The 12,144-nt window shown below is 45.9% G+C and overlaps 1 protein-coding gene across 2 annotated transcripts in view; it reads left to right on the top strand.

The window, feature by feature from the left end:
• Positions 1 to 12,144, top strand: part of PBX1 (pre-B-cell leukemia homeobox 1) — a 291,506-nt gene that overhangs the window by 227,071 nt on the left and 52,291 nt on the right. For both annotated transcript variants that reach the window (XM_012639595.1, XM_012639596.1), the window contains exon 3: positions 9,067 to 9,311. In XM_012639595.1, coding sequence (XP_012495049.1) covers positions 9,067 to 9,311 — 245 coding nt within the window. The remainder of the gene's footprint in view (positions 1 to 9,066; positions 9,312 to 12,144) is intronic.

The raw sequence follows: 12,144 nt of genomic DNA, 5'->3' as shown, positions 1-12,144 counted from the left end.
AACTCTAAATCTTTCCTGCTTTTTTATTCTCCCCAAAGGGACCTTTATCAATGGGATTGATTCAGATTTAACCAACAATCGAAAACCTACCAGTTACCAAGCATTGGACATGTGCTTTTGTAAAAATAACCTTATTTAATCCTTAATGAGAACTGTGGCATAGTTGATACGATCATCTGCTATTTGGTGATGAGGAAACTGAACTTAAGGGAGGTGAAATCACACAGTGGGAGCCTTCTACCCAGCCTTGTGCCGAGACACCCGAGGCCTGTTTTGGCGTACTCTCTTTGTGCCATGGAGCTAACAGAACAGAGCCCTGCCCGTGCTTACACTTTTCTGGGTATTAGAATGTGGTAGGGGGGGAGATTTATCATGTATTAGCTCTTGCCAAGAACCAGCAATGTGCTAGGTGCCTCGTTGAGACTTCAAGCTGCCGAACATTCTCACCCGAAGGCGAGAGAGTATTGAGAAATGTCTTCTGCTTTCTCTGTGCTTAGCTCCTTTAGGAAATGCCATTGTAGGGAGAAGCTTTCGTGTCCAGGGAATGCACAGCGGGCTGCCACCCAGTGGCTCCACATTTTTCATGCTTTTTATGTATAGCTAAGAAGGGAACTGCTCCTTGCATCGTGAGTTAACACGAGCAATCGGGTCTCCGGTGGCTCTTCTCCTTCCCCCATACCTTGGGGTGTGTCGGTCCGAGGCCAAAGCCAGTGTGAAGTCACTCCCTCCTACCAGCTTCTGCGGCTCCTCTTTAGGCAAAGGGGTTTCCCGAGCAGCCGTCCAAGCCGGAGCTATTAAGGACCGAAGCCCCTCGTCCAGGCAGCCGGCGCCCATCCAGAAAGGCAGGAGCCCGTTGCCCAGCACGTTAGCTTTCTCTCTGCCAGCTGGCCCGGGGAGGCTCAGTGCGCCAAGCCGGGGACGTGTGAACGGGATCCGTGCCTGTGCGTCCCCTGAGAAGTAGAAAATACACGTGACCAGAACCGCCAAAACCTGGCCCAGAGAAGAAAAACGACAAGAAAAACTTGGTACGTTTCTCTAACGAAAACCCCAGAACATAAACAAACAAACAAAAACCTCAGACTCTCTCAAGAGTGTCATATATTTTTGTTTTCATCCCCTGCCCTGAAATCTCACACACAACTCTGCACACAGTTGCTGTTGGCTCAATGTGAAGAAGCGAGTGACTGTCTGAGCTCCTCGCGGGACCACGTTTATTTGGAAAGTCAGCACGGTGCCTGGCACCGTGGTAAATGCTTGATAAATATTTGTGGGATGAAATACTCGAGGATCTCAAAATCTCGCTGCTGTTGCACTAAAGCCCGCGAGTTCCTGAGCTTGGTTATAGTTTGGTTTACCCGCTTAACAAACCAAGAAAAACAGTTGAAGGGGCTGAAAGACATCTTGTCTTCAAAGCAAATCCCCCGGAGGCACTTAAAGAGACCTCCCTTGGACCCAGGCTAAGTCCCACCTCGGTGTCTCTGAGATTCTAAAAGGCCGAGGGGACAGCACGGCGTGTCCGAGGGTGGTTTCATGAACTAGGACTTCTCACCTGAAGAGGCTGCTCCAGGCCAGCTGCAGCATTAAAGACCTCCACGTGTGGCCGGGAGGTCTCAGCTCAGGTGCTGACTGGTGTCCCCATGCTACTCAGCAGTGCTGACTGGCAGCTATCTGTAATGCTGATTTGTAAAATTGAGGAAATCGAATTGTCAATCATTTCCATTTGTTTGATGGAAAACTCTAAAAATCACCCCCAAAAAGAGCTTTTACGTTACACTAGGGGGATTGAAGATGAGGAGAGAAGAACATGAGCACATTTCAAGATGCTGTTGGAAAATTCTGGTCCCACCTTTGGTTTAGGAGAATCAAATTGTATCACAGGTGTTTCTCAGCTTGAGAGGTCTCTGGTTTGTGGGTATAATTGTGCTTGTAGGAAATGAAAGAAACTGCAGGAAGGAGAAGTTGGGTACCAGCTGGAGTTTTTCAGTTGCCAGTCACCTGCTCGGGCAACTCTGCGTGTCCACAGGCCTCAAAGTAGTGGGAGTACTGGTCAGAAGGGACGAGAAGAATATAAACCATAAGCTTCTTGAAGTTGGAGCCCACCTCTGATTCATCTTGGGCTTCGCAGTGCCCAGCTCATTCCTGGCACCGTGTAGGCACTTGGTCAGTCATTCGTTTGAGTGAACCGAGCACTCCTCAGATGGGCCATGTGTGGCCCCTCCACTGCCGGCCTGCGCCAGCCCTCACAGGGGTTCTTCCCCAGGTAGCAGTCGTGTGCTGGCTCTTCCCGGCACCAGGGCCTTTGTCACGGGCAGTGCTGGCTTACTGGGGACATGCCAGGCTGAGTCCAGGAAGCTCTGGCTTCAGGCCAGTGCAGTTTTGCTTGTTTAGAATTGTCAGATTTGAAAAGGCAGATTTGACAGTTTTTTGAAGTGGATATGGAAGAGGTGGCGGCGAGAACAGCTCTACCCAACAGCATGCTGGCTCTGGTACAGCTCGTAACTGGAATGCAGGGGAAAGGAGCGCGGATAGCGCGCTGACTGCCTGGCTGAGAACAGGGAGCTGAGGCAGAGCGCTGTGGATCTCCCCATCCTCCATGCTCCTTCCCTCCTTCCCTCTGCAAGTTCACTCTTAAGAAATCCTGGAGCAGACGCTTAGGAGCAGGCTCTGTGAGGTCACGTGGGGAGAGACAGAGACAGGAAGGTCACCGCTGCCTTTGAGGAGCTCACAGCTTGCTGACAGGATGGCAGGTGTGCCCTGGGGTGTCGCGAGATGCCCTGTGGCCGTTGTGTAGACAGTACGTGCCCTGGTGGCACAGAGGCGAGAGTCCATTTTTGCCTCTTCTCGTCAGGGCAGGGCTCATGGAGAAGGATTTTGAGAATTAAAATGGGACGTGATCGTGTAAGTGGATTTCTGTGGCAGAGTGGGAAGAGGGCATCTGTCACCCAACAGTGTCTCTTACCGTTATGGTGCCGTTGTAGAAAGAGGTAACTATTAGTAAAACAAAATTTAAGAAATCAGGAGGAAGAACTTTCCTTCCCTACCTCATACCTGGTGGTTTTCTTCTTACCCAGAGTATCGGATGCCACTTGAGCATGAAAAGACACCGTGTGTGCGTGCGTGCGTGTTCGTGTGCGCGTTTGCATGTGCACAGCCACACAGAATTGCTATCTATTTAGCTACCTTTTGTGAAAGAGAGTTAGAGTCTAATGCTGTGGAGGATAAAGTGTCAAAGAGTTAAAGACCCAGATTCGAGTCTTGGCTATGTCTCGTTTGCTTTGATTTTTGGGAAAGCTACTTTGCCTTTATCATCTTCAATTATCTGCTATGTAAATTTGGAACATTGCTTCATGTTTTGTAAGGTGATGCAATTCAGTGCGTTCAAGTGCTGCACGATGTAACTCTGATGCTCTCAGGAGTGGGCGAGTACTTTGCTTTGTTCCTGAAAATGCGAGGGCAACACATTTCCGTCCCGTTCCTCTCTCCGAAGTTCTGACTGACTGGGAGAAGGCAGAGCTGACTTGGGAATGAGGCTGGGAGGGCTTCATTCTCTTTCCTAACCGTCCTCCTGCCTCCTGCCTCCTGCCTCCTGCCTAAGTGAAGACTTAGTTCATGGGCAGTAGAGCACCCAGCATGGAGGTTTGTGCCTTCCGATCAAACAAGGAGATGGGCCAGAGAGAGCCTGCCTCTCTGCACACACCCCAGGGAGGCCGCCTCATGCCCTGCCCCAGACCACCTGTCTCTCTGCTGTCTGTCTGTCTGTCTCTCTCTCTCTGTCTCTCGTTCTCTATTTCTGTCTCTATCTCTATCCCTCTCTGCTCAGCTTTGGGCCCCTGAACTGCTGTCCACACCTGAAGACAACCCTCTCTGTAGACCTGCCCTCCTCCCCTCTCCACCTGGCCCTCTTGCAGAAGTTGAATCTGAGCAGAGGCATTCCCCCAACGCTACCCCCGGACTGTCGAGCCATTTCTCCTGGCAGAACCAGTCCTCGGCGAAGAAAGAGTGCCCTCTAGTGGGCATTGGCTGGAGCTGCTCCAGACCAATGTCGCTCAGCCAAGGACAAAACAACCCGCGCACAGCCCTCCCGCCAAGGATGATCTTGAATATGCCTTTGGGTTTGGTTTGTTTTTCTCCTTGTGTGAAGAAAAATAAAGAAAGAAGGAGCAGCAGGAGACCAGTTGTGAGAGCAGCTCCGACTGTGCTGTGACAGTCCCCTTATCTTGGGAGTTTTACCAAAGAATTAACCCCAGGGCAAGCAATGGCAGCAAGGTGGATGTGACATCAGATGCTTTTTAAAGGGCTGTGACAATTTCTATATAAATCACTTACCCGTCTTGACTGATCTCTTCCGTAAGGGGGTAGATTTGTGAGAAGGAAACTCCTCTATAAGAATTATTGCTAAATGGGTTAAATATCTTCATGGGCAAGCCCTCTGCAGATTGCAAATCCAGTGCGATCGATGACTTTTTTTTTTAGGTAGTGGAAGTATACAGGCCTGCCTGGCCATTTAAAATCTGATATGTGCTAGCACAAACTGGGGATGTGGCCCTTTAAAAAAGCTGTTTCACTAAAAGCTGTCGGGCTGGGGAGGGAAGAGGTTAGGGGAGGGTGGGAGTGCGGGGCGCCCATCAGGGAAGCGGGAACCTGATCATATGTGATGGGTGCTGGATTAGGTAACAGCTCCGCTGGTTGAAATTGGATCTTGGAGGATGAGCGTTAACATCTCTGGTGTCCTGGCGAAAGGTTCATTTGAGTCTTGCATGGTGCTGCAGAGATAAAAAAGGAGCTTTTAAATAATCATTTTGTCTCCTACTCGCCTGAGTGCCGGCTTCAAGCAATAAATAGGTAGAATCGCTTCTGCTTAGACTTATCGCCCTGTTCATTTATTTAATGTTGGTGTTTTGTTTTTTTTTTTTTAACCGACTAGCTGAACAGTTTCTGTGCCAGTGAACCCAACGCCCATTTTTATAGTGGTACATTCAGATTCTCCCTGTTCTGGGTAGAGAAATGACCATGAAGTGTTTATTGGTCCAGCCCTGCCCACGCCAAGCGTACATACACAGCCTGAGTCCACCAGGACCAGAATCTGCTATGCAAAGTAGATGGAGATTTTCTTTTAAGGTTTTCCCTTATTTATATCGTTCTTTTTTTTTGGTTCTTGCACGTATTCTGACGTTTTCTATTTTTCTATAATTTTGTATAGTTTAAAGGGTGCAATTTGGAGAGGACTGGTGGTTTTTTTGTTTTTCCACATGTTTTCATTCTTTTATTTTCTTCAGATCTCTGGTTTGGGACCTATTTATGCATCCTGAACTCCTGAGTGTAAATGCAGGCAACATTTGCATTATGGTGGGTTGTATTCCTATCATGCCAATTTCTAATTGGCTACATTTAGAAACCAATTCTATTCAATCTTGGTGATTCCAAATTTCCGTTTAAGGAGTATTTGTTTATAGGATTCATAAAATGTTGTCAGATCTAAGCAAAATGCTAACACTTTTTTTGTCGCTCCCCGACCCCTGAAAACTAAATATATTCCTCATACCTAAAAAAAAGGAGTCAATATATATCAGTGCTTTAAGCTCTGTGACCCTCCCAAAACGTCCATGATGGGTAGGGACTTCCCGTGTGTCCTTTGAGTGTCCTTGACAGCCTTAGCTATTTCCTTTCTTATTTTCTTTAAAAGCAGTTAGATTTCAAGGCCAAAGAAAATATTAATTAGGTAGGTGTGTAGAGTTTGTGTGGAATAGTTTGTGCTTCCTGTGGATTGTTCAAGGAAAAAGTGGAGCGTAGGTATGAAACTGAGAAGGGGTGGAAGGAGAAAATATTCTCAGAGGGAAATATTAGGCATACGGGAAATATTATTAGTGATGTGCTTGTGGTCACCTACGCAGCATCTGGGGGAACTAGGACCAGAACTCTGGGCTGCGGCTGCCTGTGTCTCTACCTCCTTCGCTCAACTGAGCTTTGCCAGCGGACTAGGCGAAGGGAGTGAGGAGGCAGCCTTAGGTCCCCTGCTGTTGGAGGAGGTGGGTATTTGATGTCACCTCAGGTAGGCAGTGCCTACACGCACCCTGGTGAGACCTGACCATTAAGGTGATACCGTTCCTTTTTGCTTTGGTATTGTTGTTGAGGCCAGAAACTGTCATAAGATCTTTCAGCGTTGGGCCTCATGCAAGAGGGATCGGCCAGGACATAACCAGGAGGGCCCACTTGGAGACATTACCTCCTAGCTGAAGTGCTACCAGCCTCAGCATCTCGGGCAATTTTCCTGTTGGCTCGGGGGGGCTTCCGGCCTCTTCTGAAGGGAGTAGAGTAGGTGTGAGATTCAGTAGAGTGGATGAGAGAGTAGAATTTTGCATCAGTGCAATTTTTTGAATAATCAAGCTAAAGTGAAACAATTACACTTGTTTATTAATGGCTCGGAGATGATTTTTAAAAATTTGTAAATGGCCCACAGATATCTTTGTTGATAAAGCAATTGAAATTTACCAAATAAAAATAAATTTACCCATGAACCCCGTGACCCCCCACCATAGAGGTGAGGAAGGAGGCGCTGCTGGGCCCGCCTGCCGCCAGGTGCTTGGATGGGCAGATTCTTTTTAGCACCTTTAGGGCCTGGTATTCAGGAAGTGGTTACAGCATTTGATTACTTTCTGAAGGAAACCTTTATTAGTGGTGATATGTTCTTCAGAAGACTTTGGAGGTCTGAGTAAATAAATTCAAGAAATGGAATAATGTGGCTAAATATTATTCAAAGATCAACCAAAGGGGCAATTTGCCGTTCAGTCTCCTGAGCTACAAAAGAAGGATTTCTTTGGGGAAAAAAAGTCCACATAAAGAATCTCAACGATCCTCTGACCTTGTGCCATCACCACTATAGCAATTTCATTTTCATGCAGCAGAATATTAAAAGTTCAGGCTAGAAAAGGGAAGATGGCGACCTGGTACTGAAGTGCCGTGGTCTGCGTCCAGGTGTCCAGGTCGGGCTTCCTTCTTTTCTCTCTCCTGGCTAACTGCCTTCCCTCTCCCTGCTCCCTTTCTCCCTTCCTCTCCTGCATCAAGAAGCACGAGTTTTTCCCCTGTACCTTTCATCCTCTTTGCTCCTCACCGCCACCACTGGTCCACATGGCTTGACCATCCACTTGACTGTCTCATGTTTCATGAGAGCCAGATTCCTTTGGGCACAGGAATTGGGATTTCCTTCTAAGCAACTTGCAAGGTTGGTTCTTGTCATGACTGTTGGAAGCCAGGAGCATGTGGGCACAGCCAGCAGCGATGCTGGTATTACACGTGGCAGAATGTCCTGAACATCTGGATGTCTTCTTGTACTGAGCTCTTTTCTGCCTTTCCTGTTGGGACTCACAGGGGGCTGCCTTGCTGGGGCTCAAGATACAACTGGAACGGGGCTCACCTAATGTACCCTGCCCTGAAGCAGCTCTGGAGTCTGCTCTGGTGCTCATATATCTACCGGGGACTTAGACCCTGCCACCTCCATCCCCCAAATGTAAATGAACGCTAGACCCCTTCTCTGCCTTTAATCACTTCCCTCCTTTTCCTACCTCATCCAAAAATTTTGTTCAATATTTTTAAAAATTGAAAGTACTTTTCATGTTCCCTCTTAACAAAGACTTGACTGCTGACAGCTAAACCGGATGCAGATGAGTGATTTATTTTATGGCAGGTCGTGTGGAGGGGCAGTAAAAAAGACTGTCTAGCTCTTCTGCTGATTTACTAAATCACTCGATCTCTTTCAGTCCAAATCACCACCAATATTCATGGTGTTTTAATAAAAAGCAGCCATCTCACTGATGGGGACTCCGTCCTCCCAGAGCACTGGCTTCTCTGAATCCCCGAGACACCTTGTTAAAAACGCTTCACCCTTGTTTTCAACGGGACAGAGTCCTTATCACCTGGAACAGGTAGATCTCAATTTTTGGAGCTAGACGTCCCTACTCCAGAGCCAATTTGTCTTCTTACTATCAATATATTAGACTTTTCTCCACTCTCTCCTAGTCTAGAGGTGTGGTCTTAAGATTTCACTCCAAATTCACTGGATTTACCTAGCTTAGGTTATTTCGGAAATGAAAATTTAGACTGACCAAATATTACAAAGAAAGTCAATGAGTGCAAAACCACAAATTTACAGAAATCAAATAGTAGAAATAAAGAAGGAAATGATTTTCTTTAAATTGAAATTGATAGTTTGGGAATAAAAGTAAAAATTACATTGTTGTAATTAACTTTTTGTAGTTTTAAATTTTTTTATTGTAGTAAAACACACGTAACTATAAAATTTAACAATTTTAACTATTTTTTTTTTTTTGAGACAGAGTCTCACTGTGTTGCCCGGGCTAGAGTGCCGTGGCGTCATCCTAGCTCACAGCAACCTCAAACTCCTGGGCTCAAGCAATCCTTCTGCCTCAGCCTCCCGAGTAGCTGGGACTACAGGCATGCGCCACCATGCCCAGCTAATTTTTTCTATATATTTTTAGTTGTCCGATTAATTTCTTTCTATTTTTAGTAGAGACGGGGTCTCGCTCTTGCTCAGGCTGGTCTCGAACTCCTGAGCTCAAACGATTCGCCCGCCTCGGCCTCCCAGAGTGCTAGGATTACAGGCGTGAGCCACCGCGCCCGGCCAATTTTAACTATTTTTGAGTGAACAGTTCAGTGGCATTAAATACATTGACATTATTGTGCAACCATCACCACCATTTATCTCAAAAACACCTCCATCTTCCCAAAATGAAGCTCTGTACCCATGAAGCAATAACTCCCATTCCCGCCTCCCCCAGCCCCTGGCACTCATTGTTCTACATTCTGTCTCCATAAACTCGACTATTCTAGCTGCCTCATATAGGAGGAGTGTGATTCTGGAACAAAGCGAGCCCTCCTTCCATTTTCCTACCCTCCCAGTTGCTCTCTGTTTGCAGCCCTTCCTCTTTTCCTCAAATGCCGTGTTGCAAGTGATTTGGAGGCTTGTCTAGCCAAATTGCACAATTGTTTTTGTTTTAAATTTTCTCTTGGGTTGTTGTTAACACTCCCCTTTCCCTTTGTCTTTTCCCGCAGTTTTGAGTATTCGAGGAGCGCAGGAAGAGGAGCCCACAGACCCCCAGCTGATGCGACTGGACAACATGCTCTTAGCGGAAGGGGTGGCGGGGCCTGAGAAGGGCGGAGGATCGGCTGCGGCAGCGGCAGCAGCGGCAGCTTCTGGAGGAGCAGGTTCCGACAACTCAGTGGAGCATTCCGATTACAGAGCCAAACTGTCACAGATCAGACAAATCTACCACACGGAGCTGGAGAAATACGAGCAGGTAGCCACAGACACGGGGGGCTCAGCACCCAGGTCCTATTAGGAAGGGGTGGAGGAAACCTACAACTCGGGTTTTGCAGAGACTGAGCAGTCAGCCTTTCCCAGACGGAGGCATTGTTGCCCTAGCATCTCCCGCCGAATCGCAGAGCCCCTGGCCAAACTTGAGCCCACGAAGTCCTGGTCTCACCTATGAAAAACCTAGGCATTTTATGGAGATGAAGGCATTAAAAAATGTTTGCAGTTGTAAATGAGGATTTCAAAAGACATAAAGAGTCAATATAATGTATGCTTAATACCTGCAACTCTGGAACGTTGGCCTGTTAGGCTCAGAACCAGGGCTCATCAGGGTGCCGGAGGCATCCCTAACCTGCAGGGTCATGGGAGGAGTTTTCTGGTCTTTTTGTTCTTTTTTTGTGATGATTACCCTTTCTCTGGATGCTCATGGGATCCTATGGGAAAGGATGTTAAAACTTGGCCCGAAAGTCCTTCATTGCAACTAGACTTAGTTCAATTGAGAGTCAAACAAGTTCCCCTTTTTATGTAATGTAGGCTATACAATAAGATAGGCACCTTCCCCTGTAAAAAGACTAGAAGTTCTCAGGAACCAGCCAAGCTTGGATTCCAATCCCGGCACGCCATTGACCATCTGTGGGATCCGGTGTTCTGTGTACCCCAAAAACTGATGGCGTATGGCAAAGAGCTGTGGATTTGGAGTCAAGGGTATGAAGGACCATACAAAGCATATAAAGGAAGGGGTAAGAAAGGTTTTTAATTACAAAGCAGCATATACATGTAAGGTGTTCTCATGACAGTAGAGCTTCTCTTTGTTAGAGAACCCTCCTCCACCCCAGCCCACCCCGCAACACACACATCTATATATCGATACTGTTTCCTCTGGTCAGTCTGAGCGATACTACTTTACCGAGAGTCCTTTAACATCAGCCTTTTTTCCTATCATTTAGCTGACAAATAAGTGTGTTGTCACCTCTTTGGAAGGCATTGTACTGAAGTTCTACATTAACTTACTTTCATTGAATTATTAGATTTTCTTTCTCTTTTTTAAGAGCCAAAAAAAGAAGAGAGAGAAAAAGCAAAAGGTAGAAGACCTTCTGCAGTCCACTTGTAACTGTCTAGGTAGAAGCCAAATGCAAACTTAATAGAACATTTAAATTTTAAAATAGAAATGGGCATTTAAAAATTTAAAGTGAAGAAAGTTTCATTATTGCACTCCTATCTACCTTTGGAATGGATTTCTACAAAAATCTTCTCTTTTATATGGCAAAAAAAAAAAAAAAACTTACTATGGAGCTCAAAGCCAAGTATTGTGAAATTCAACCGTCAGACAAGGTGTGTGTGGGGAGGTAAAGGGGAGGGAAATAGAAGCAAGCTGTGGTAAGAACCGGTGAGTCATGGTCCTTCGCCTTCTTGGGAAAGATCAAATGTTCTTGCCGCAGTATTGGCTCGTGTAGACATTTCCCCGGATCCTAGGAGATGCTGAGCTCAGACAACTGACTGAACCATGACAGTTTCCCCCACCTGGACCATCACGTTAGAATTTGGAGTCCTCCCTAACCTAATGGCATGACTTTGGAAGGCAGGTGGGGATGTTTCCTATAAAGACCTCTCTCTGGCCTCTTGGATTCTTCCTACTCACTGCTCTTCCTACTTCACCTTCAGCCGGTAAACCTGGCCTCTGGCAGAGCAGCCTGCCCAGACCTGTCATCCAGGGTCACTCATGCCAAAAAAGGCACAAGAAGAGTCCAGAGTGTGGCTCCCTCCACTAAACCTGTAAGTGGAATGGATGTTAGGTTGGAAGGTGTTGAAAACTGACTTTATTCTTAGCTCAGGTTGCCAGCAACATAGAAGAACTGACTGTTTTCTTGATGTAAACCCCCTTGTCACTCTTCCATCCTCATCCCAAATGAGTGAAAACTCTGGCATTTCAATAGCATGTTACCACTTATGAAACACTTTGGCCAACATAATTGCACATGTTCTCAAGGCAGTTTTGTGGCTGAGTACCTGGGACAGGTACTGTTAGCATCTCCATTTTGATACAGGTGAGGAAACGTAGATCAAAGAGCTTAAGATGTATTTGAGGTCACACATCCAGTGAGGGACAGAGTTTACCCTAGAATCTGTATTTTGACCCTTAGCCCAAGGACTTTTATTGGAACTATGCCCGACTCTACTTAAGAAGAGAGTGCGGACGTCTACAGATATTGAGGTAACCAGCTTGTCCTCTGTTACTTCCCTGGACTAGATTGCTGGCACCTAAGAGAGGCTAGTGATAAAAATATTTGCTTCAGAAACTTCTCCTGGGTACCTATCTATTCTAAATAATAAAGATGTTGAAAATTGGGAGCTTAAGGAAAAGCTTTGTCAGTACAGAGCAAATTATGTAAATCTAGTAGTTGTAATAGTCATCCATATTTATTATTTTTAAAAAGAACTGAAACATCATTTTCTTATTTATATGGGCATTTTCTGGTTAAGGAGTGAATACTGCTTAACACACTCTGCATGCTTAATAATGTATTAATATTAGTTGTGTTGCTAATTATAGTAAATAGCAGATTGTAGGGAAATTATGCTATTAACCTTGTAGCTAGTGTGTCTGAGAGATATATCTTCTTCATTTTTCTGTAGTAACTCCTCATGGGGTTTTTTTTTAAAAATAGAAAACCTCGGTCAAGCAAAAATGTCACTCTCTATTTTAGTAGTATGTATATGAAATTGCCAAACTGATTAGTTAATAGTGGATTCTGTTGTTTTTGTTTTATCTTTGATATGGTGGTGGCAGGTAGCCACACGATAATTAGCTATCATAGCTC

The sequence above is a fragment of the Propithecus coquereli genome, unplaced genomic scaffold, assembly GCF_000956105.1.
Source record: "Propithecus coquereli isolate 6110/MARCELLA unplaced genomic scaffold, Pcoq_1.0 Scaffold140, whole genome shotgun sequence".
NCBI lineage: Eukaryota > Metazoa > Chordata > Mammalia > Primates > Indriidae > Propithecus > Propithecus coquereli.
This window is presented reverse-complemented; position numbering and strand designations above follow the sequence as displayed.